General features: G+C 55.8%; 2 protein-coding genes across 2 annotated transcripts in view; both read right to left on the bottom strand.

Moving 5' to 3' along the window:
- TSPEAR (thrombospondin type laminin G domain and EAR repeats) overlaps window positions 1–25,945 on the bottom strand; it is a 57,483-nt gene that overhangs the window by 6,332 nt on the left and 25,206 nt on the right. Inside the window, exons 3-9 of the mRNA XM_058661232.1 lie at window positions 11,046–11,278; window positions 9,058–9,148; window positions 7,490–7,637; window positions 6,924–7,055; window positions 6,042–6,268; window positions 4,978–5,164; window positions 3,909–4,138 (exon numbers count right to left, since the gene is read on the bottom strand). Coding sequence (XP_058517215.1) covers window positions 3,909–4,138; window positions 4,978–5,164; window positions 6,042–6,268; window positions 6,924–7,055; window positions 7,490–7,637; window positions 9,058–9,148; window positions 11,046–11,278 — 1,248 coding nt within the window. The remainder of the gene's footprint in view (window positions 1–3,908; window positions 4,139–4,977; window positions 5,165–6,041; window positions 6,269–6,923; window positions 7,056–7,489; window positions 7,638–9,057; window positions 9,149–11,045; window positions 11,279–25,945) is intronic.
- LOC131479891 (keratin-associated protein 10-9-like) lies at window positions 13,143–13,985 on the bottom strand. Its single transcript, XM_058661553.1, has 2 exons — window positions 13,465–13,985; window positions 13,143–13,365 (listed from the first exon to the last, which is right to left on the bottom strand). The coding sequence occupies exons 1-2, from the start codon at window positions 13,983–13,985 to the stop codon at window positions 13,143–13,145; spliced, it is 744 nt and encodes a 247-aa protein (XP_058517536.1).

The raw sequence follows: 25,945 nt of genomic DNA, 5'->3' as shown, positions 1-25,945 counted from the left end.
ATCCCTCCTTTCACAGCACCCCTGTGCTGACCAGAGGCAGCCATGTGCACCCAGCAGAGGGCACTGCTGCCCACCTGAGGCCCAGTCACTCAGCCAGAACTGAGAGCTGGGAGCCCTGGTCCCTGTGCAGCGTCAAAGTCTGAGGCTGTTGGAGAAGCTGGCCGCTGGGCCCAGAGCTGAGGCCTGGCAAGGTCATGGACACAACGGCTTCTGCCTGCTGGGATGGCAGCCCCTGGGCCTGCGGGGCCCTGCACCCCCAGACCTCGGAGACGGGGGCACGTGTGTCCTCAGACCTCGGAGACGGGGGCACACACGTGGGGTCCTGCACCCCCAGCCCTCGGAAACGGTAGCATAAGCACAAGGTGCGTGTGTGCGGATGTATGCACAGGCAGTACCCACGACTCGATGCCTGCTCCTTCACACGTACAAGCATGTCCACACCTGCACACACAGCTCTACACGTGCAGGCACGAGCACACGTGTGCACACACCTGCACGAGTCCCCTTCAGCTGGCAGGGTTTCTTTCCAGCTCTGAGCTGGCTGTGTCCCCGTCACCTGCCATAGTCCTTGGTGCTCAGAACCAGAGAACCCCAAACTCATCCCAGGGAGAAGCCTGACACTGGCTGCTCTGCTGAGGCCCAGGTGGAGTGGGGTGAGCGGCTCCCTGCTTCTACAGCACCCTGCAGGGAGAGGTGGTGCAGCAGGGGGATCCTGCTAGTTACAAGGACTGCCCCCAGGAGCCCAGAGCGAGGGGTCCATGTGGGGCTTGGGGAGCTCAGGAGAGGTCCCAGGGGCAGCAGCAGAGAGCTCGGTGGGACATCCAGGTGGAGCTGGACATACAGAGTCGGGAGCGGGGCCAAGAACACACTGGCACACACTGGCACACACTTGGGAAGGCCTGGTGGGGTAGATAGGGCCGGGTCCCACTCATAGGCAGTGCTGGGTGCTCTGAAGCCCTCAGGGGCTGGACAGGCACCCCAGGGCACTGGAGGCAGCCCCAGCCCCTCTGTGCCTGGCAGGTCCGGCACCTGATGTAGTAGCAGGCAGCACCCTGTGCATGGCGAACTTCAGGTAAACCACGAATGCCAACTGCCGCTCCAGTGCGTTCCCTGGCAGCACGTGGGGCTACCGTTACGAGGTTACTGGGTATTTCTCCGAAACTGGCTGAACACAGCGTCCTATGTTTATCCAGCTGGGGACTGACAGAGACCCAGAGAGGGTGCCATGGCCTCCCTGACCCTGGCTGCCTACGGCCCTCCCCATGCCAGGAAGCTGTGGCTTTTCCCACTGGGAAGTGAGCAGGTGGCCTCTAGGCAGCCCCAGCTGCAGCAGGTGTGTAGCCTGGGCCTGGCACCACTTGTGGCTTCCCAGTGCCTCTGGGGACAGCAGAAGAACCCCCACATCAAACAGCCCTGCCAAGCCCTGCCAGGTACCAGAGCCAGGCAGCCAGGCACCTGCTGGGTTGGGCGGGGCCCCTCTCCCAGTTCCCCCCCTTCCCTAGTGGTCTGCCCTGTTCCCCGGGCACAGTGTGATGGGGAATGAGACTTGACAGGCCTCTGCAGCTTCGCCGAGGGGCTGCTCGGACTCTGGCAGCCCGTGGGTTAGTTGCTGGGTGCAGAGGCCCCAGGTCCCCAGCCTCCCCATGCTGTCTGGGAGTGTCCAGCAGGACAGCAGGTGGGTGCTCCGCTAGGGTCTCCCTGCGAGCTGCCGGGGGAGGTAGGCAGCCTCAGGGGATCCTGGTGGGGGGGCGCTGGCACCCTCACTGTGTGCAGTGTCCCCAGGGGCTTTGGGGGCCCGCACTCCTGGGGGTCCAGGCTGAGCATGGCCCTGGGGCAGTTCCTGAGTATGCTCTGCCATCCCCTAACTCTGGCAGGGTTCCCCCCATCCCGACCTGGCACCTGCTCCCAGCTGCCTGGGCCACTGCCAAGTCCAGAGGGACAAAAGATGGAAGGTAGGAGTCCTGCCACTGAGCCCTCATGCCCGCTGCCCGGCCTCCTTCCCTGCTGGAGCCCTTCTGCGTGCTGACCCCCAAGGAGGACACGGCTACACCACACCACACCCACCCTGCAGCAGGGAAAGCCAAGACTTGGAGACACATGCATGTGGCTAAACACCACGCTGGCCCCGCAGGCTGATGTCTCCAGAGCTGTGCCCACTGGGGCTCTGCCCAGGTGCCTCCTGTGTGGAAACGTGTGTGTGCACGTGAGGTGTGCTGGGGCCCCTCCACAGGGCTCAGCCATGGAGGGACTCTGAAGCCAGCAGTGAGCTCACTGGGCAGCCAAGCAGCCCCAGGGGCTGTGAGGTGGCTGGGGAGTGACCTGTCCGGCCAGTGTGGACATTAGGTGCTGGGCTGCAGCCAAGGTCATCTCTGATGGGGATGTGAAACCCCGACTGTGACCACGAGGGCTTCCAGGCCTTGGGGTTCGGGATGCGGGACTGGGGACCCGTGATGGGCTCATAGCCACGCAGTGGGGTTTCCGGGGAGCAAGGTGGTACCTGTGTGTATTCTGTATCCAACTCCTCTGGCCCCCCAACTTCCCTTGGACGCTCAACAGCTTTTGGGGAGACGAGATTTGCACAGAACTCACAGCTTCCCCCATCAGGCACTCCCTGGGCAGCCCCTGAGCCAGTCCCTGGTCTAGTCCCAGCCTCTTGGGTTCCCTGGTTTCTGAGTGAACAGCCCCTGAAGTTCTGACCACCCCAGGCCTGGCAGGCAGCAACCCCAAAGATGGCAGAAGCCCCGCCCCTCCCTTCCCTCTGTCACGACCCAGCGGCCCTCTCCATGGGCAGGGACCCCGGGATGAGGGCTGGAAGCCCGGAGTGGAGCTTGTCCCACCTTTGCTCCAAGCTGAATAGACTGCCAGTCCCTGCCACCTGGGGGAAGGTTCTAGAATCCCTGGGCGAGGTTGGGAGGACAGACTCCCAGGGCAGGGCCAAGGGATGTGTTCCTTCCACCTCCCCCCGCCTGACACTTCCTGGAGACAACAGGGGAGCAGTGTGCAGGCCACACAGCCACCAGGTGAGACCCCTGGGGCTCCGCCACCTCCCCCACCTCTGCTAACTGACACTGCAGGACACAGGGCAAGCAGTGAACGTGGAGGCATTGCCCGCTGACAGGACGGGACCGAGCTGCCCACGAACGGACGGGGGCATCGCCCACTGATGGGACAGGACAGAGCCGCCCACGAACGTACGGGTCGTCGCCCACTGACGGGACAGGACAGAGCCGCCCACGAACGTACGGGTCGTCGCCCACTGACGGGACAGGACAGAGCCGCCCACGAACGTACGGGTCGTCGCCCACTGACGGGACTGAGGTGCCAATGAATGGCATTGGCAAAGCCAGGATAGGCTTTGTGGACCTGAGAAATGAGAGCATGAAGTAGTTGCTGATGGCAGCAGCTGCTCCCCCAGGGCAGGAAGGGACCACAGGACCCTGCACTCTGGGCTGTGCCCCTTCAGGTTGGGCCCTGCCCCTCAGCGCAGGTGGCTCAATTGTGCCCACCGCTGTCCTCCCTGCTGAGCTCGGCTGTGGGGTCCAGGACCTGCCCTGGGATCAGGTGCAGCGGGCACCATCCCCCAGAGGCCGCCTGGAAGTGCAGGGCCAGCCTGCCTGTCCCTGTCCATGGGCCCTGTCCGCCCCAAAGGCCCATTCAGCAGCCACTGTCCTTGTGCCCTCGTGACAAGCCTGCAGGGCAGCCGTGGCCCCAAAGCTCGGCTCCACCCCCTGCTCGTCCTGTCCCACTCGGGCCTCCTTGGTTTGCCCAGATGGTGTGACAGTGGCAGTACATGGTGAAGGCCTGCTGGGGTCACTTGGTCCAGGGCTGGGGCCCAGAGCGGGGCTGCGCAGGCTGCGCCTGGAGTCGCTGAGGCGCCCTGGCCTGGGACGGGCTGGGGGGCTGCTCACCAGGAAGGACTGGAAGAGCTGGAAGGAGCCGACGAGCCAGATGTACAGGTGGGAGTGCACCTTAGTGGAGGTGCCGTTGAAGGTGTTGGCCACGGCCAGGAAGGAGTAGGGCCCCACGGTGAAGAACTCCCAGTCGTAGGCGCCCGACGTGGCAATGCTCTGGTGGGCCTCGAAGAGCCGCGTCCGGGGGTTCCACTTGTAGATGACGCTGTCAATGTTGTGGTTGTCGCCTACAACGCAGGCAGTGTCGGAGCCTGGCTGCACCGCCCCCCTCCCTCCCCTGCCCTCCCGGTCCATCTGCCCTCCACACGCCCTCTGCACTAGCCCTGCTCTGCCAAGGCATAGAGGCTCAGCGGCTCCCAAGGACCCTTCCCTGCTCAGATGTGCAAAGCCCATGCTGTGTCCTCCAAGGCCAAACTCTCCCACCCCAGGCATCCTGTGCCAGGAGCCTGCTGGGTCAGCCTCCCCAGGCCTGCCTCTGGAGCGCCCACCACCTGGGCTGTCCTGGGCCGCTCCTCTGCACCCAACAGACTTGTATGGTGGGTGGTGGCCGCAGGCACGGTCCTTCTGTGGCTCCAGGGGCGGCTGTGCGTCCCCGCTTCCATTTTACCCACGGGGAAGTCACAGTGGGCCAGGAGAGTGGACCCCTGTGAGGAGCTGGCTTCCTGCCCCAGAGCCCATGCCGCCACCTCCTGGGCACACGGGAGGCTGCCCAGGGCTTGCTCTCAGGTGGCCAGGGCCCCTTCCAGACTAGCACCCTCCGAGTGCCAGTGCCATGAACTTGGCTGCTCAGGTGAGCTAGCCAGACTCCCAGGGAGGGAGAGGGTGGTGAGGTAGGCTATGGTTAGCTCATCAGCTTGTTAGATTATGAACTCATTAGCTAACCTGTTAGTTACTTGTCAGCTCATTCATTAGCGTGCCTCCAGCCAGGAGGGCAGCCTGCACTGCCTGGAGCTCAGAGCCACATGCCTGCTTCCTGCTGGTGGGAACCTTCGGGACCCTGTGTGGCGCCAGCTGGCATCTGACTCACGGCCCGGGCCCTGCCAGGCGCCAGGCCGAGCTGCCTCACCTTCCCGGTGGTTAGCCACAGCCAGGAAGTGCTTGCCGTCCACCTGGAACGCCTCCCAGTCACGGGCACTGTGGGTGCTTATGCGCTGGTATGGGGTGAACTTGCGTCTCCGGGGGCTCCACCTGTAGATGACTGAGAACTCCTGGCCCCGGTCGTTGGGTGCGAAGTTGGCCACAGCCAGGAAGATCTGCAGCAGGAAGCCCCACGTGAGCCTTGCCCGCAAGCCCCACACCCTGTCTGCTCTGGTGGCCAGGGTGGACCTTCTGGGGACCCTCACTCAGGCCCTCACGCCCCCAGCCCGTCCCTCCCACATCTGTTGGAAGGGAACAGCCACGTCCCAGCCAAGCCTGGGTGCAGACGCATCCTGCAGAGGGTCCCAGCACCGCTGTGAGCCTTGCTGTGGGACCTCATGGAGCCTCTCCTTGGGAACTGCCTCAGCCTCCCGCACAGCGTGTGTCCCTGGGTTGGCTTGGTGTCAGGTGACACGTGGTGCCAGGGCTGGGGCTGACTCCGGGAGGTACACTATAGGCAGCTATGCAGGCAGGGAAACTGTCCCTTGGGTGGCGACAGCATTGGCCGCAGGTACAGAGCCATCAGCCTGAATGCCTGTTGCTGTGGGGTCACCAGATTCTGAGCCCAGGCCCTGGCTGCTGGACAGGACCAGGCCAAGTGCCTCGTCGGGCCCCAGGTGGACATACCCACTCAGAAGGTGACAGATGGGACACACACCCCTCTTTTCTGAGTTAGAACATGGTTAGAACATGGTCAACCCCTCCCGGGCACCCACCACCCAGGGCTCACTCTCCGGCTGGGTGTGAGCAGGGGCTCGGGGCCAGCTTTGGTGCTGCCCAGCGTCTGGTGGTTTAAATTTTCTGGGAGGGTGACCATTCGGAGGTCACGGGTCCCTGGGATGCTGTTAGAGGCCCAGGATGTGGAGAGGCTGGGATGACAAACTTGGCTTCTCTCCGCTGCAGCCCTGCTCTGCTCGGCCAGGTCCTGTGGAAGGGGCTGCTGGCCAGGCGTGCTCAAGGCCCACCCAGCTGCCCTGCACGTGGCCCACTTGCCTGCTTCCCGATGCTGAAATGGCTCCAGGACTGAGCCTGGTGTGTACGGATGCTCTGGTAGGTCTCGAACCGTCCGTCCGTCCACTTGTAGATGGCTGACTTGGCCTGCCGGTTGGCGGCGGCCGCGAAGAGCCCCACCTCGGGGATGCGAAACACCTCCAGGCCAAGCGTCTCTGAGTGAGTGGGCAGGCGCTGGTGTTCCTCCACATAGTCCAGCCTCTCCTTGGCTTGGGGTGCAAAGACAGTGGCTGGCTCAGTGTGGCCAGCTCAGCGTGGCCGGCTGGACATGACCCGCTGGTGTGGCCTGCTAGGCATGGCTGGCTGGACTTTGCCAGCGGGTTTCTGTCTTGCCCAGGCCAGCATCCTGGAGCCTCACCTGCGCTCACGGTACAGCCTGTGGGGCTGCGAAATTCATTCCACTCACTGGGTGACGACCCTTACCAAAATGCCACTTGTGGCTTCTACAGGCCGTGCCCTCCCTATGGCGATGTCCCCAGCCAGCAGCAGACCCTGTACCCTGCCTCTGTCCCTCCCATGCCCTGAGTGACGGGGGAAGCGGCTGTTGTGAGCACCGTCCCTGGAGTGGCCGGTCACCTGTGGCCTCATGGATGGGGTGTGGGTGGACAGTGCTGGGGCTCCCTGAATGCACGTCTCTGGCACCAGGGAGAGGAGCTGGGATTCCCAGCCCCCGCGACCCTGTCTTGCCCAGGGCTGCCCTACCTCTTTCCTGTATGACACGGGCCTCGGGCTCAAAGATGCCGTCCTGGTGGACCAGGCTCCAGGTGTCCACTTGCCCCCAGGCGAGGTCATCCTTGGTGACTGATCATGCTCCCTGCCCACGTCGCTGTGTGCCAGCCTGCCCTGTGGACACCGGCCCCTCACCTGCCAGCACTGAGATCCACCTGCTGCCGACGCACAGGTACAGCCCCTTCCGGCTGACGTCAAACCAGAACTGGCCGCCTTCCACCTTGGTACAGGGTGGCTGGGATCCCAGAGTTATCTTCACGTCTGTTTCTGAGGGGACAGCAGGAGGACAGTGTCCAGCAGGTCCAGTTTCCCTCATCCTTGCCTGAGGGCTTGAAGAATTGGGGATGGAGAGAAACTGGGGGGCACCCCAGGCCACAGTATGGGTGAGGGGAGACTGGGAAGGAATGCCCCAGGTCACAGTGCGGGGGTGGCTGGGGAGGGGCACCCCAGGCTACAGTGTGGAGGCAGGCTGGGGAGGGGAGCTGCTGGGGGGCCCTGTGGAAGCAGGGCAGGGGAGCTGCCCAGGAGGCATGGTGGGAAGGGCACACAGCCCTGGCCGCTCTGTGGTGCCATCTGTGCGCAGGGTGCTCTTGGCCACTTTGGCAGCTGCTGCCCGTGGCTGTGGCGGTGAGAGGCACCAGCGCACAGAGGGTGAGGGAATGTGCTGGATGGGTGGGGAGCGCAAGGCCCAGGCTACTCACCATAGGGGTATTTTAGCACCTCGTTTTCCTCTGCAGGGTCCTGTAGCACCTGTGGGATGGACAGCACGGCCAGCTGAGCATTCCTGCTGGGACACAGCTGTGGTGTGGCGTCCGAGCCTGGCAGTAGGACAAGCTGCCTCACCAGGCCCTGCAGAGAGACAGACAGCCCATTTAGCCCTCGTGCCTGCTGTGGAGGGACAGGACCCCTGAGCTTGGTTCGCTTGGAATCTTCTGTAGAACCAGAGACAAGATTCTGCATGCTGGTTGTTAGGGGGACCACTGTCATCAAACTGCACATGCTCTTAGTGATTAGCCACAGGAGAGACTTCCATGTGGACTGATCTAGGGTGCTGGGACTCCATTACCCATCCACCCCCATCTGTCCATCCATCGTCGATCCACCCACCCACCCATCCATCCATCCACCCACTCACCAACCCACCCATCCATCCATCCACCCACTCACCCACCCACCCATCCATCTATCCACCCATCCATCCATCCACCCACCCACTCACCAACCCACCCATCCATCCATCCACCCACTCACCAACCCACCCATCCATCCATCCACCCACTCACCCACCCACCCATCCATCTATCCACCCATCCATCCATCCACCCACCCACTCACCAACCCACCCATCCATCCATCCACCCACTCACCAACCCACCCATCCATCCATCCAACCACTTACCCCCCATCCATCCATCAATTCATCCAGCTGCTCATCAGTTCATGCATCTACTCACCTTCATCTACCCTCTGTCCACTCATATGTCCATCCGCCCAACCAACTATATCCATCCATGCATCTATATCTATCCACCCACCCATCCATATACCCATACATCTGTCCATCCATCCAACTGACCATTCAACAGTCCATCTATCCATCTGTCTGTGAAGTTGTCCATGAACCCATGCATCCATCAGTTCTTTCATTTATTCATCTATATATCATCCATCAACCCATTAGCCCATCCATCCACCCACTCACTCATCCATCCATCCACCCATCCACCTGTCCATTTATCCACGCATTTCCCCAGCCATCCAGGCATTAGGCCACCGTCTTTGCCTCAACCTTCCATCTACCAATCTGCCTGCCCATCAGTCTACCCATCCATTCACTAGTCCATCTGGCTGTCCACTCATCCTCTAATGCAGCATCCATCCACCTGGCTGTCTGTCCATTCGTGTGTCCCTCTGTCCACCCCTAGGAATGGCCCTGGAGCATATCAGAATACCTGCTATGCATCAGGCCTGGTTCTAGCCCCACTCTTTTGACAGACAACTCCTTACCACACTCTAGGGAAGAAACAGCGCAAAGCTGTTTTTAGGGGGACAGAGAGCCTGGGCACGGGATGAGAGGGCACAGGATGTACGCTTTCCTCTCTAAGTGGTGAGAGGAGGAAAGTGGTGGGTGCAGCACATGGCACCTGGGGTCACCTGGAGCATCAGGACAACCAGAACAGCCCTAGAACCCGGTGGGGGACAGCCCGAGGCCTGGTGTGGGGAGGGACAGACCTGAGGCCCGGTGTGGGGAGGGCGGCCCTGGACTCACTGTGAACAGCCCCTTGGCTCGTCTCCTGCTGCCAACGAAGAACCAGGCTCCTCGCACCGACAGGGTGGCAGGAAAGGGCACGTCCGCTACGCTGCAAGCACAGGGTGGGGTCTCAGGGCCAGAGGACATGGTGACAGCACGTTCCCTCAGAGAAGGAACAGGTCAGTTCATAAGAGAGTCCCTGTGAGGCGCAGGAGGGGCCCAGGGTTGCCACCCAAAAAGCTCACATTGGACGTGGATCCACTTACGATCCATGTCCACCTTCTCATAAGGCCCACACCCACCCTCAATACAGCCCACGTCCACCTTCTCACAAACAGACCCACGAACACCCTCACACATGGCCCACGTCCACCCTCACACACAGCTCACGTCGACCCTCACACACGGCCCACGTCCTCCCTCTCACACACAGACCCACATCTACCCGCTCACACGGCCCACGTCCACCCGCTCACACGGCCCACGTCCACCCTCACACATGGCCCACGTCCACCCTCACACATGGCCCATGTCCACCCTCACACACGGCCCATGTCCACCCTCTCACACAGCCAACGTCCACCCTCACCCACGGCCAACGTCCACCCTCTCACACGGCCCACGTCCACCCTCTCACACGGCCAACGTCCACCCTCACACACGGCCCACGTCCACCCTCTCACACGGCCCACGTCCACCCTCACACACGACCCACGTCCACCCTCTCACACAGCCAACGTCCACCCTCACCCACGGCCAACGTCCACCCTCTCACACGGCCCACGTCCACCCTCTCACACGGCCAACGTCCACCCTCACACACGGCCCACGTCCACCCTCTCACACGGCCCACGTCCACCCTCACACACGGCCCACGTCCACCCTCTCACACGGCCAACGTCCACCCTCACACACGGCCCACGTCCACCCTCTCACACGGCCCACGTCCACCCTCTCACACGGCCCACGTCCACCCTCTCACACGGCCCACATCCACCCTCACACACGGCCCACGTCCACCCTCACACACGGCCCACGTCCACCCTCACACACGGCCCATGTCCACTTTCTACCCAGCAGTGGACATAAGGTTTCTTTCTGTTTCTTTCTTCAATGTACCTTTCAAATAAATGCCATAAAATCTTTCAGGCCCTGGTGAGGTTGGGGTGTGTTGGCAGGGAGTGCAGTAGACAGGTTCAAACAGAAAGTCTACACAGGTGAGAGGTGTTTCTTTTGTCATGAAACAAGTTTCGTGGCCACCAAACTGAAGATCACAGCTTTACAAGTAACATTTGGAAAAGAACGGTCCTCTGTAACGAGCCCCTTGGCGCAGGCGCGGCCCTGGGTGCAGGTGCCAGCAGGGTGCAGGTGCCCCGCCACAGCGCTGGCTCTTGCTGTACACTCCCAGGCGTGGCAGCCGCTGTGCAAGGCCTTGGGCCTCCATTCAAGGGAGGAGACTTGGTGGAGCTGCAGGTGCAGCCCCAGCTGAGGCTGGCATTTGGGAAGTGACCCAGCCGGTGGCAGCCCTCGTCCTTTCCCCACTTCTGTGGGCCGGAGACCTGGGGAAGGCAGAGAACCAGGGACTCCGGCCTCCACCGGACCCCTGCTGGGACTTTTCAACTGTTGCCTGCCCACTACTTGCCCAGGTCCGGCCTCACCTGGCCCTGCTGGGACCCAGTCCAGTGCCTTGGGGTGGCCCCAGCCTTTCTGCAGGGCACTCACACTTTCAGAATCGAGAGTGACACAGGGAGAGAGAGCCTGGGTGAGAGTCACTCCCAATGGCCGCCATGGCCAGGGCTGTTCCCCGCGGCTCTCCCAGGCCGTCAGCAGGGAGCTGGCCGCGGCCGGGGCCCGCACAGGCTGCAGGGTGGCCCAGGCCTTCCTCCCCGGTCCTCATCTGGCTCGGAACAGCGTGGGCTTCGCTAGGGTGCAGGGCCCACGGGGATGGGTGTGCTCGGCCGTGGTCTCCCACCGCCCGTGCCCACCGCGGCCGTCCAGGTACCTACATGTCCATCGGGAGGCCACAGTCGGTGGTGAGCGAGAAGGAGCCTTCCGACACAGCCAGGACCAGCGTGTGCCACTGGCCATCGGCGAGCGCGGGGCTGCGGAAGGACACGCGGGTCTGCCAGGCGCCGTCCTCGCTGAGGAACAGGAAGTGCAGCTGGGAGGCCGAGTAGCGCAGGCCGAGCAGCAGGACGTCCCTGTCCTGGGACAGCACGGTGAGCAGATACTGGTTCCTCTGCGGAGAGGGGCGGGGCAGAGGGCGGGGCCAGGTCAGGGTGGGGGCGGGGCCAGGATGGGATGGGGTGGAGTCAGGGCAGGCTGAGGGCGGAGTCAGGGCTGGAGGGGCAGGGATGGGGCAGGCCAGGGGAGAGGGTGGGACCATAAAAGGGCGGGATGAGGGCAGGGCCAGGGCCAGAGGGGGCAGAGACAGGGCGGACTGAGGGCGGAGCCAAGGTAGACTGAGGGTGGGGTCAGGGTGGGCTGAGGGCGGAGTCAGGGCAGGCTGAGGGTGGGGTCAGGGCGGGCTGAGGGCGGAGTCAGGGTGGGCTGAGGGCGGAGCCAGGGCAGACAGAGGGCGGAGTCAGGGCTGAAGGGCAGGGATGGGGCAGGCCGGGGGAGAGGGTGGGGCCGCAAAAGGGCGGCAAGGCTTAGGGGGCAAGGCTTAGGGGGCAGGGCCCGGGAGGGGGCAGGGTTGGCATGCTGGGAAGAAGGTCTGGGCCCAGGAGGGCGCTCATGCCCACTGGCAGGATAGGAGGGGCAGGGCTGGAGCCCTGAGTGGACAGGCAGCGGCTCATGTGGATGCCAGCCCCCGGGAGAGCGAGGGCCACACTTCGCAGTAACTGCAGATGGGGAGAGGCCAGCAGCTGTACCCGTCCACGCCTGCCCTCCCTGAAACACATGTTTATCTGTTGTGTGCTGCTCACGCCCCTGGGACCCTCCTGTTCCACCATGTGTGCCATCTGCAGAGGGCCGAGTTCCAGCAGGGGTTGGTCCCGGAGTGGTGTGCCTGGGTGTGGTGGCTGCAGGCAGGTTCATCCCGGGTTGCGGTTCACCATTGGAAAGCAAGCAGCTGAGGTTGGGATCTGACAACCCTGGCCCCTGTCCTAGGCTGGGCCTGGGGAGCTGTGTTGGCCTAGTCCATAAAGAATGAAACCTAAGGGACTGGCACAAGAGCCTAGCGAAGCGGCAAGGGCATTGCCTTGCACAAGCGGGGATCCTCTATGTCCGTCGGTTCCAGTCCTGGTGGTCCTGGTGCCCCGCCTCCCATTCTACCGTGAAACCAGTCCAGGATGGCCAAAAGCTTTGGGACACTGTGGAAGAGGCTCCTGGCTTCAGAGTGGCTCAGCACTGGCTGTTGCTGCCACTTGGGGAATGTCATCGGACGGAAGCAGTTCATCTCTGTCTCTTCACCTCTCTGTATATGTCACTTTCTAAAAAAATACAAATGCTTAAAAAAAATGAGACACAATACATAGGCGAGCAAAACCATGGCTGGCGGGCCAGTGTGTAGGTGACCAAAGGGCCAGGACCAAGGAGGCATTGAGGGCACATCCAAGGAGCAATGGAGACACCTGACCCAGGGCCCAGAAAACACCTGGGTTCACAGACAGGTGAGCGATGGTCACTTGCCCAAGGGCCCTGGGCACACATGAGGCTGCGTACAGGTCAGCGAGGATCACCTATCCCAGCACCTCACTGTGGGGGCAGTCTCAGGATTTCTGACATGGGGTGGCCCCCACGGTCCACCCAGGACCATTTCAGAGAAATAGGGAAGGTGCCCCCGTAAACTACAGGCTGAGTCAGGTCCCCTCTGAGCACAATGGAGGACAAGATGTCTGCTCCAACCGTGCCAGCTCAAAGAATGACAGAGGAAAGCAGTCAGGGGTCGGGACGGTTTATTGAGGGACCATGTGGGGTGTCCACAGCTGAAGTGAGGCCACGTGACCCAGGGCACAGACACCGGGCAGGACAGGAGACCAGAGAGGCCCTAGGGCAGGAGGCAGGTGACATGAGCACAGTGGACAGGCAGGGACCTGACCTGGAGCAGGACAGGCTGAGGGGGGAGTGGGAGGACAGGGCCCCACACAAAGTCAGGCCGCTCAGCAGCAGGACTGGCCCGAGGAGAGGCCACAGCAGGCCGGGCGGGGGCAGGCAGGCCGGCAGAGCAGGGACACGCTGGAGGCCGGGCGGCAGCAGCTGGGCTGGCAGCACGAGGCGGGGGCACAGCAGGAGGAGGCGGGCACACTGCAGGCGGGTCTGCACACGGGGCGGCAGAGCAGGGACACGCTGGAGGAGGGTCTGCAGCAGGACGAGGGGCAGCAGCTGGGCTGGCAGCACGAGGGTGCTGGGCAGAGGGGCACGCAGCTCACTGGCCTGCAGCAGAGGTAGCTGGACTCCTGGCAGGAGGAGGAGCCACAGCACGAGGGCTGGCAGCTAGACTGCTGGCAGCAGGAGGAGCTCTCAGAGCACACAGGCACACAGCAGACAGGCTTGCAGCTCACTGGCCTGCAGCAGAGGGTCACACAGGAGGACTCCTGGCAGGGGGAGGAGCCACAGCATGAGGGCTGGCAGCTAGACTGCTGGCAGCAGGAGGAGGAGGAGGAGCACACGGGCACACAGCAGACAGGCTTGCAGCACACGGGCTTGCAGCAGAGGGTCACACAGGAGGACTCCTGGCAGGGAGAGGAGCCACAGCATGAGGGCTGGCAGCTAGACTGCTGGCAGCAGGAGGAGGAGGAGGAGCAGACGGGCACACAGCAGACAGGCTTGCAGCACACGGGCTTGCAGCAGAGGGTCACACAGGAGGATGGGGCGCAGCAGCTGGGGGTACAGCAGGGCGGCTCGCAGCAGCTCTCTGGGCAGTCGTCCACCTGCCAGGAGTCGTGGGAAGCGGGCATGCAGATGTTGCTGCCATAGCTGAGGTTGCTGGAGCAGACGGACATGGTGGGTGGTGGTGAGCTGGTGAGTGGGTGCCTGGGCGTGTGAGTGCAGGTGGGTGCGTGGCTGAGGTGCTCAGGGCTGTGGGGCCTTTATACCCCAGAGCGTGTTAACCTAGCAGGAAGTGCTGGAGTCTTCCCTTTCCTTATTGTGCTGGGGCGGCGTCTGGGAGCCTGGCTGTTTCTGGTTGTTTGCAGGCGATTGCTCAGCCTGGCCGTGTGCTGGCGATGGCCCTGGCTGCTCTGCTCTCTGTGCAGGTCCCTGCTGTGGCCTGGGCAAGCAGCAGACAGTGGCTCAAGGACTCAGGCCCCTGGCACACCTGTGGCCATCTGGCTGGGGTTGAAGGTCCTTGGCACGGGCCTGGCTCACACCCAGCTGCTTGGATGTGTATTTGTGCAGCCAAGCAGCTGGCAGCAGAGGCCGCTTTTTTCCAATGAGTGAAGGAAGGCATCACTAAAGGCTCCCAGAGAAAGTGTCAGAAACACACTGAGCTCCGTGGAAGCTCCTCTGCTGTGCGTCGAGACTCCCTGGGGAACCTTGAGGCGCTTCCCTGCACTGGGGGTCTCCAGGGTCCCCAGCACGAAGCCCAGGGAGGGGACTGCCGGGCACGATGTTAGAGAGCTGGCACATAGAGAAGGGCTGGCCTCACATTTCTGGGGCGACACAATCTGATTCCAGTGTGTGATCATTGCTGCATCGTCTTTGTTTCAAAAGCAGAGGAAAGGGCTGAGCTCAGAGCTCAGGGATCACCGTCGACGAGTGCATGTTTGGAAAGAGGCCTCACCCACCAGTCCCTTAGCGACCTGGACATGCACATGACACTACCAGATCAGCACCTGTGAGGATGGCTGGCACGCAGACCCCACAGCACCACATGCTGGCTCAGTGTGGAGCAAGAGGAGCTCCTGTTCCTTCTGTTTCTCCCGTTCCTCGGGGTATAAAACTTGGAGATGGGCCTGGTGCGGTAGCCTAGCCGCCAACGTCCTTGCCATGCATGCACTGGCATCTCATCTGGGTGCTGGTTCTAATCCTGACATCCCCACTTCCCATCCAGCTCCCTGCTTGTGGTCTGGAAAGCAGTCGAGGACGGCCCAAAATCTTAGACCCTGTAGCTGCGTGGGATACACAGAGGAGGTTCTGGGCTCCTGGCTTTGGATCTTCTCATTACTAGCCATCGTATCCACGCGGGAGTGAAACTGTGGATGGAAGATCTTCCTCTCTGTCTCTCCTTTTCTGTGTACATCTGATTTTTCCAAAATTAAATAAATCTTTTGAAAAAATAAAATAATGAGTGGAGTCCAGGTAACTGAACAGCAGTGCAGTGGTCTGTATCCCACAGCCACAGTTTTGTGATGTGGCAGGGGGTACCCGTGCCAGCCCAGGCTTCCTGCCAAGGGTGCTAGATGCCCTTCCGTTACTGCTATGCCAGGGCGGGTCCTTGGCGTGTGGGTGGCCAGAGTGGCAGTTGACGCTATGGCTGCCTGGCGTTGAGCTCTGGGGTCTTTGGGGTATGGAATTACTGCCTAGGGACATCCACGGATAAGACCATGGAACATGTAGGAAAGGAATGAATCCTGAGTGACACTGGCAGCAGGGCTTCTGTACTTGCAGGTAAGCGAGGGAACTGAGACCTGGATTTTTGGAGGCAAGAGACCTGAAGATCTTTATGGGTCAGACTGATGCACCAGCCCAGTCTGGGCTTGTTAGCATGCAACATGGCTGACCACCACATGCCAGCTCACATGGAAGCTGTGTCTAGGGGCCTTTCTGGCAGGGCTAGATCCCAGTACCTTACAATGAGTGTCAGATCAGGGGATCTGGGAATGGGTCACATTAGACTGGGCCATGACACCAAGCCGCACTCAAGAGAACCAGGTACTGGGTTGGATTCTGTGATGGATATGTGTATGCAAGTCTATGCAACTACAAGTCCTGTTGGTTAGCTTGAGAGTTGGGATGTTGATGGGCTGAGCTAGGCATGACCATGGATCTCAGCAACACTCACAGGTAGTAAGGCTGGGAATAAGCAGGGCAGGTCCAGGCTGCAGAACCTGCATGACGCACTAAAGTGGGGTGTGGGGCAAAGGACAGCATATCCAGCAGCAAATGGAGTTTATGGCAGTACCCTGAGCCTGTAGAGGCTATGTGGTACCATAACAGAGGACAGACAAATCAATCAACTACCCCAGCCAAGAGTTAGCACTGAATATTGGGCACACGGAGACTCTGAGGTCTATTATGTCAGTCAGTCTGGAGCAATTTCATGGCAATTCCAGTGGCAATATGGGCAGCAATACAGAATTTTGGAACTATCAAATGCACTTGAGCAGGACCCTCAGAACATGCCCCACGTCAGGGACCCTGAAATTGTGGGAGGCTGCGTGCGGCTTCTCCCTTTATCTCGCCCTCCCCCAAATACAGAAAGGATAAAAAGCATGTCAGAACAATCATCTCACCCACTTTCCTCTACTCCTTGACCCTTTGCACCCTAATCAACTATGTCAAATTGTCAAAAATAAAGTTTGTACAATAAAAAAACCAATGGGTGAACCATAAAGGACGAATTTGGTGTTGAAAACATGATCTGTTCTCCGGCAAGACAAGATGTGCCAGAAAACATGCAAACACATTTGCACTGAACACTTTGCTTCTGAATGAACAATGGGCCCTGGATGAAATCAGAAAGTAAACAAAGTTCCTGGAAATCCATGAAGGTGTCAACAGACTATTTCAAACGTGTGGGAGATGGCAAAAGCCATGCTCCGTGGGAAGTTCACTGTAATTACTGCCTGTGTCAGAAAACTAGAAGGCACCAGGTAAACAAGTCACCAACACACCGAGAGGAACTAGAGCCACCACAGCAGACTGAAGCCAGAACGAGAAGCAGGGAAGGGATCATTAGAATCAGGAAAGAAACACACACCATGGGAACCACAGCGTGGTGAGATAACATCAAGAAGCACAGAGGCTGTTCTTGGAAGAACCTAACAGAAGAAGTCCGCCATTAGGCTCACCAAGCAACAGCAAAGGCAAAGGGGCAGGTCCAGATCGATAAAGCAGAGATGGAGAAGGAAGCGGAAGCCCAGATGCACAAAGAATAATCAGCATCACTACAAACAGCCACGCGCCAGCACGTTGGAACGCCTCGAAGACACGGATGGATCTCTGGACACACACGAGCTACTGCAGCTGAGACACGAAGAGCTGGAAGGCCTAGGTAGACCACGCCTAGGACAGAGGCTGAAGCAGAGGGGGTAGAAGTCGTTTGTCCTGCTACCCAGCTTGTCTTTCCCATTTGAGATCCTAGCTCCTCCTGTTTATTCCTCTCCCATACAAGGAAAGGCCCAGGAATGGACTTCTGTTTGCACAATAAAGGCTTGTACGTACTAGGCTGGTATTTTTTTCTTGGCGGTTGGTAATGCTGACATCTTGGTGCCGAAACCTGAGAGGTGGGTTGTAGACTGCTGCCACCTGTGGAGCCTGGTTCTCCCCGACCCCACACCTCTTCCAAGGTGCTACCTCCTGGACCATGCGACAGCCCCAGACTGACGGCCGTGAACCAGCTGAGCCCCTCCCCCCAGCCCCTTCTGTCCTAAGGTCCTCTTCACTGTTTGATCTCTTGAAACTGTGCATCTCAGACTCCGTTTTACTTCTCAGTGTCTAGGAAGACGTCTCTTTCACTGGCCCGCCCTCCACGGGGATCTGGGTTCCCTTTCTTGTTCGCCTCTCAAGGCGAGGATGCTTTTCTCGAGCCCCACTAGCCGTGAGACAATTGGGACAGAATGGGCAGTTCACAGTCTCAGGCCTATGATCCCGACTCCACTGGGATGTCTGTTGGCTAATTTCAAAGGCATGGGCCCAGGCCAAGACTTAGCCCACAAGCGTCTTACTCCTCAGACAATGATTCAAAATGACCGGTTGAGGATACCGTTTCTGTCACTGCAACGGCTAGAGGTGCGAGGTGTCTCACTGCAGACCTTTTGGGACCTTCGTTGCTGCCCTAAGCTTTGCTGTTGCTGTTCTGTGTCCCAAGTTCTCCTGGCTAAGGCCAAGCCTTCCCCCTACTGTGAACTTCTCAGACCCAAAGCCTGATCATACTTTCCCTGAGCTGCCTGAGCTTCTGGGACTCTCCCCAGTTCCTGCCATCCCTGCTCTCTCTCCATTCCTCCTAATCCTACTCTTCCCCCCTCCTCTGATGCTGTCCTATGTTTGGCTCTGCCTATGCGGCATCCACCATCTCTCCCAGGCTGCTGGAGCCATCTCCAGGCCTGCCTCCTCCTGCTCCTCCTCCTGCTGTGTCCACAGGTGCTGCTCTTGGGGAAGACGGTACAACTACATTCCTCCTCAGAACTGCCCCTCCCCCCTTGTTCTAACCTGAGTCACAAATTTGCCTCTTTAAATCCATTTCGCCCTGCCCCTCTCCCTACAGCACCACCCCAACTCAGGAGCTGCCTCCAGCTTTCCAGCTGCCAGATCCATATCCTGTGACTTCATCTACCCCTCCTCCTTCAGGGTCAAACTCTATCTCTCTAGCCTTTCTTCCCCTTGCTCAGTAACAGTCACCACAGCTTCTGCTGTCCTCCTTCTCTGATAAGCCACTCTGTCCACAGCTACAGGTCCCCCCCAAGGACATTTTAACTTTTTGTTCCTTCTCTCTTTATCAAACTCCCTCTCCCTGCCAGTCAGGAGAGGTGAGCTAAAAGACATAATTAAACAGGACAACAGCATTTAAAAATATTCGTGCTTTGTTAATCTCCTTTTAAATCAATTTTAACTAATCGATGACTAAGTTTTCTAGTTGCCTCCAACAAAATCTAGATCTGATTCTGTAGAACTGTACTACCTCTTTTTTTTTAAAAGATTTATTTTATTTTTATTACAAAGTCAGATATACTGAGAGGAGGAGAGATAGAGAGGAAGTGGAGCTGCCAGGATTAGAACCAGCAGCCATATGGGATCAAGGCGAGGACCTTAGCCACTAGGCCACGCTGCCGAGACCTGTACTACCTCTTAACTGCAACTATTTTCATATTGAGATAATCCTTGTGTTCTCTGCCTTTCATTAGGTTCTCATTGCTTAATCATCAAAGTTATGTACTTGTTTTAAACGGTATTTGAGTAACCACCTTATGTCAATAATTAATCTGATCTATATTGTGTCATGTAGAGATTCTACTTCAACTGGATATTTTAAGCCTTCTTTGCATCCCTGACAAGGAAAAAAAAAAGGTTTAAATTTTGGCATTTTGACCTTTGCAGTAAGGCCTCTTACAATGTCAAGGGATTTAACTTTCATTTTGTAGAAATAACAGCTAATTAGTGTATTTGGACTTTATTAAAAGTGCTGTTGAAGGAGCTGAGTGTGCCAGTGGGACAAGGGAGCAATTCAGAAGCAGGAACGCCTGGGCCTGTGTCTGACCTGGGACCAGCACGTGGCGTCTGGAACCCACAGTGCTGCCTCTCCTTTGTGCCTCCCTCTGGGCAAAAGCAGCAGAAGAGAGTGTCCCTGGCCTCAATACTATCTCTTCTAATGCTTTCCTTGAGTTGTAAATGACAGACAAATCACACCAAGACACTGTGTTAATGTCTTCTCTTACTTTTTTTAGTTTTACTAATATAAGAATAATTATACTAAGAATGGCTAGCTTCACATAAGATAAGAATTAATGAAAGCCTTTGTATGACATCCGTGTTCTTTTGGGGTATGAAAGTCTCTGTATTTTCAAACAAAGCGTGTCATTTTGAAAGTGTCGCTGACGGCTGCAGTGTAGAATAATAAGATCATTTCTCTGTAAGCTTCTTCTTGTTGTCTGTTCCATTAAGCCTGACACTCTGTCAAGGTGCAAAGAGATACAAACTTGTGTTGTGTTGGAGTATTCCAGTCACGTGGGTCTAACACTCTGTCAAGGTGCAAAGAGATACAAACTTGTGTTATGTTGGAGTATTCCAGTCACGCGGGTCTAACAATGTTACAGGGCCAGTGCTCTAACCCTGAGCTATGGAGCCCTAACCCCTAACAATGTTTTATGTTGCCCATCATGGTTGTTACCTCAATTCAAAATGATCTAAAGCTCACACCTTTTGTACAGTCCTGTATGTGCTTCCTAAGATGAACAAACAGATGCCTCTTGCCAGTTATACACGTTGTGGTTGCAGCCGTATCTGTTTGAATACCTTTGAAATCTGTTTATTTGTATCAACCAAGTTATTCATGTTACTCACTGTTTTCTCTAATGTGCAATGTAAGTTAATTGTAACCTTGTACCCTTCTCTCAAATTTGTGGCAGGCGTCCATGTCACCCTCAGCTCCTCAATGACCTCTGAGGAACGGACTCACATCTCACAGATGGCCACAACGTCTTACTGATCAGACTCTCCCCCGGGGGCTCAGACACTCCCCAGTGCACCCCTGGACTGGGAGTATGAAGATATCAACAGGGCTGCCACAATGGGACTCACCTGATTCAACACAGGACTCGGATAAAACCCTGCACTATTCCTGGACAGGTTGACTGAGGCTCTCATTAAACACACTAAGTTAGACCAGGAATCTCTCTCAAGGGCCATGGTCTTGCAATCCATTTTACTTCACAGTCTCCTGATATTCACCTCTAACTGAGAACTCAAAGAATCAAGATGGTGGAATAGGGTAAGGACATGTTTAAACAGATGGAGAAATATTAGCCAGTGTCAAGCAGAGAGGGCACATTCCAGGAAATAGGAAAGGACAGAACAACAGTGGAGGGGTACCTGACAGACACAGGAAAGCAGCAAAACCAACTTTGTGGTGTTGCAGTAACTGATACCCCAGCAGTATTCAAGTAATGGCGATCTGAACTCCACCAGCAGCTTGAACTCCACCAGCAGGAAGGTGGGAAAGAACATTTATCGGGAGCTCCAGAGGTGAACCCAGACAAAGAACTGCTCGTCCTGTTGGTTTGTTTGATTTGACCAGGAGCAGAGACAGAGCTGCAGGTCACAGGCAGTGCAGGAACAGGTGGATTCCACAACCCAGTCCTCCTAGAGCTGCATCAGGTGCCATCTTGTTTAAGGAGGCAAAGGCTATGGGGCAGGACTGCGCATGCATGGAGCTGGGAGTGAACTCATTTCTGGCTCAGTGAACTGCAACAACATGGCATCCTACAGGTTCCACCCAAGATAGGTCCGGGTAGCCCTCAGACCTGATGGTCAGTAGACCAAGAACTCTAGTAGTATTGCATTGATGCCAGTTTGTACAGTGTGGCATGGGCTTTGAGACTGTGGAAACAGTGCTGAGCTGCATATGCACTGATATCGGCGAGAACTTGCTGCATTCTGTGCATTACACTGATCCCACAGGAAAATAATACCAACTGTGGCAGTGTACAGGTCAAAATAGGTCTGTGTGGCCCTCAGACCTAACGTCCAACAGGTTCCAGCAAGATCAGCACCACAAACAACCTAGCTATATAGGATGCCTGGTGTCTTCCTAATCCTGGGGACTGTTCGAATCTTGAAGTGGGACAAGGTTATACAGACAATGGTGCACACTCAGCATGGTATCACAGGAGATGGAGACTAGTAAGCCAGGAGCTGGGGCTATGGAGACCATGTTGGAAATCTAACATAAGAACCCAGACCTGGAACTCACTGGAGGGAGTGGCACAAGTGACTGCAAACGAAGAGTCGTGAACCAACTGCAATAAGTAAAATTGAACTGTAGACCTGTGGGTGACAGACTTAGAAACCTGCCCCAAGGAGAAGAATCTGGTAATAAGAAGTACAATGACCAAGAGCCAAAGAAGAGACAGAGGCGCAATGGATATTACTGAAGACTCCCCTGCAAAGGAGCAAAAGCCTTTGCCAACCTCAGAGTTAACTGAGGAAGACACTGAGATACAGATACAGAATTCAAAACACTTGTGATAAAACTTGTTATCAACAGTGAGAAGTACGTAAAGCAGGAATTGAAAGAATTGAATGAATCTGTCACACTGGAAATGAATCAAATGAACGCTGATATATCAGAATTGAAGAAGACAGTGGAGCAAATTAAAAGTACAGTGGAGAGTCTCCAAAATAGGATGAAAGAGGCAGAAGAAAGATTCTCAAAAGTAGAAGATATTTCCTGTCACCGGGGGAAACAAACAAAAAGCTGGAAGCAGAGCTGGATCAGGCCAAAAAAAGTATTCAAGAATTGAAAGACACTATTTAAAGGCAAAATATAGGAGTTATGGCAGTCCCAGAAGGTGCAGAAAGAGAAACTGGGTTTACAAATATATTTGATGAGATAATAAGGGAAAATTTTCCTAATCTAGAGAAAGAATTGGGAAACAAGATCCAGGAGGGGCACAGAACTCCCAACAGGCTAGAGCAAAAGTGGTCTTCACCAAGACACATGATCATCAAGCTCTCTTCAATTGAACATAAGGAAAAGATCCTTAAATGTGCACGTGAGAAAAAAAAAAAAACAACTGACATAGAAAGGAATGCCAATTAAACTCACAGGAGACCTCTCACGGGAAACTCTACAGGCCAGAAGAGAATGGAGTGACATATTCCAGATTCTAAAAGGAAAAATTGTCGGCCCAAGATAAAGTACCAGCAAAACTTTCCTTTGTCTTTGAAAATGAAATAAAATTCTTCCACAGTAAAGAAAAGTTAAAAGAACAATGCCTCTTGCGAACCAGCCTTACAAATGATACTTAAAGTTGTTCTCTTGACAGATAAAAGGTATAGCAACCACCAAAACCAAAGGCAAATGCGAAGAACATCCCAGTAAAATGACAACAGAAGACTAAATCAATGAACAACCTGAAATGACAGAACCAAATTATCACCTATTTGTATTAACAGTGAATGTAAACTGCTTAAACTCATCAATCAATCATAATAGATCAGTAGACTGGGTTAAAAAACAAAACCCATTGATTCGTTGCCTACCGGAGACCCATTTCACCAACAAAGATCAGCGGGAACTGTATCTCATGGATTTTGTTGCTTTTTGTTTCATCTCTTCAAACACTTTCTTCTGATTAAACTCTTCAGTGACTCCTAGGTCATATAGTAGCATCATTTTCTTCAAGAAGGTTCTTGATTTTCTTTTTCATTTCTTCAGCAACACATTAGTCAATCAGTAGCATGTTATTTAACTTCATGGTGTTGTTAATTCTTTTTTCTACGTGTTGTTGATTTTGTATTGTGGCTTTTCATTTAAGGGGATGTATAGTAGCTGTGTAATGGAGGCTCTCATATCCAGATGTGAGGATACAATGTAGTATGCATCTCTACTTCCAGACAAAGAAGGACTCCTAGTGAAACTGTTTACTGTATCTTGACAATAGGATGCTGGACTCTACCATTGTCCATGCTTGTAAGATGGACACATGACTGTGTATGAAGAACTCTACTATAGTAATGATATGGAAGAACTCAGTGAGCGGGGGAGGGAATTGGGGAAGATATAAGGGAAATCCCAGGAGCTATGGAACTGTATCATAAAATGATAATAAAAAGGAGTAAAAATATAATATAATATAATATAATATAATATAATATAATATAATATAATATAATATAATATAATATGATATAACCCTGGCAAAAATGGCATTTAGAGTCTACAACACTCATGGGGAGATGGTCAAACAGGTGAGACAGGAAAGTTACAGAAAAAGGTACCTCTCCAATCCAAGGCATTGTTGGTGGCCTTATGTCCAGCTGTAGCTTGTGGGGCCCAGGCACCTCCGGGAGCCTACTTTAAATGCGGGCAGGAAGGACACTGGTCCCCACAATGTCCAAACCCATGCCCTCACAAGCGTACTATGCCAAGTTCCCATTGCAGGCAAATGGGACACTGGTAATCGGATTGCTCAATGCGGGGTCTGGTGATCGGCCTCTATGGAGTGCTGTACCCTCACTGAAGCAATCCTGCCGACCTTGCCAACGCCTGATCTTGGCAATGGCAGAATTAGAAGGGCCCCGGGGATGGACACCCCATCACCCAGGCTGAGCCCAGAGTCTCCACTGAGATAAGCATGTCCATCAGTTTCCTGGTGGACATGGGGGCTAGCTATTCTGTGTTGGCTACACCTATCCTTACCAGATCTCAGTTATGGGAATTAATGGAACTCCTTCTAAACCCTTACAGACAGGTCATTTGCCATGCTCCCTTGAGGAAATCCCCTTCACCCATTCCTTCCTGGCCATCCCCTTGTGTCCCACTTTGTTGTTGGGATCTGACATCTTATCCACACTGCGGGCCTCCCTCACCTTGTTCGCATCACAACCTTTGCTGATGTCACTTCAGCAGCACTGTCACTCAGCACAAAATTCTCAGATACTTACCCTGGTTGACACTTTTTCAGAGTTTGGCCCTTGACTGTTATCAAGACAGACAACAGACCTGCTTTTACTGTACAGCTTGTCTGAGAGCACACAGACCACTGCCATCCACAACCCGACCTAAACTCGTCAGTGGTTTCAGACGCCCTTGCTCTCCAACCAGGAGACCTGGTTCTGCTCACGACTCTTCACCCAGTCTCACTTCAGCCACATGGAGGACCGGACCTCACACAGTGATCCTCACCCACTGTGGCTGAATTCTTGGCCACGCCTCCTGATACCATCTCTCCTGTCTCAAACATTTTCGAGCCATTGCCTCATCTCAGCAGGAGGTTCAACAGACAGGTCCTACTACACTAGCCATTAGACGTCAAGATGCTCCCCTGCCTCCGATTCTACTAACAATCCCATTCTACTTCCTGATAACTGAATAAACCCTTACTTTCAACAGATCACAACGCTGGCGGAAATAACATTATAGACCTGGCGAGCACTGGGTTTTCTAGCTGCAAGAAAGGGGAAACCTATATATTCCTGCCAAAATAAATGTTGCTGCAACATCAATAATCAGGCATAATGAAAACTAGTGTAACAAACTTCCCACATTATGTAACAGACTCAACGATGTACAAAACCCAGGTAACAACTCTGGCTTCAATATTTGGGAATCCCCACTCATGTCATGGCTGATTTTGATACTCACCCAACTGATAATTATAAATGCCTTACTAACTATTGACCCGTGCTACCTAAGGATTGTTCAAGAAAAAATTTGCAAAGCCTCAAAAGTTACTTTCAACCGAATGTGAGCGCACATCTACACCCATGGAGCCATTTCCAGACATCACTCAAGGACAACGCCCCTCTCCAGCAGGAAGCATCCAGATTGATGTCATCGCCCGTTTTGCTATAACCAAGTGGCCGGAATGATGGTTACTGCAGTTATAGGGCAGGTGGGTGGGCACCACAATGACCTCATCCAGAGATCTAGCACGCCCAAAGACAGTCAAGGCCACATACGGGGCCAATGATGGACAAAGGCCGATATTCCTTGTTGTATCAGGGCCCAAGCGGGGCTGATTTCAGCACCTTGTAAGAAGGGTATAAAAGCTTTGGCTGCGCTATGCACCTTGTTTCTCCCACTTGTACTCTCCTCTCTTCTTCGTTCTTCCACAGCACGGGAAAAGAATCAGGAAGGGACATCTCTTTGCACAATAAAAGCCTGTTTGTACTCAGCTGGCATTTTCTTTCTTGATGGTTGGCAAAGCTAAAAGCAACCTCAGGACATCAGATCCCACAAACATCACAGTCATGCTTTCTACTGTCAATGTCTGGCACACCCCCCACCAATAGCCCATTAGAACAGAGCAGGCGGCTGTGCACTGACAGCCACACGGGGCAGAAACGGACCACAGGGCACCTCACTCCGCATCAGCGCAATTCCTGCCCCACCAGCACTGGGCTCTGGGTGACCCATCTGACGGCAACTGCAAGATGGGACGGACCAGATGTCAGTGGGTGCGGACAGCGGTCAGGGCCCTCAGCACTCCCACTCCAGCACCTCCCTGTGGGGGCAGTCTCAGGATTTCTGACATGGGGTGGCCATCACAGTCCACCCAGGACCATTTCAGAGAAATAGGGA

The sequence above is a fragment of the Ochotona princeps genome, chromosome 3, assembly GCF_030435755.1.
Source record: "Ochotona princeps isolate mOchPri1 chromosome 3, mOchPri1.hap1, whole genome shotgun sequence".
NCBI lineage: Eukaryota > Metazoa > Chordata > Mammalia > Lagomorpha > Ochotonidae > Ochotona > Ochotona princeps.
Note: the sequence above shows the minus strand (reverse complement) of the source record. Positions and strands in the feature narration are given on the sequence as shown.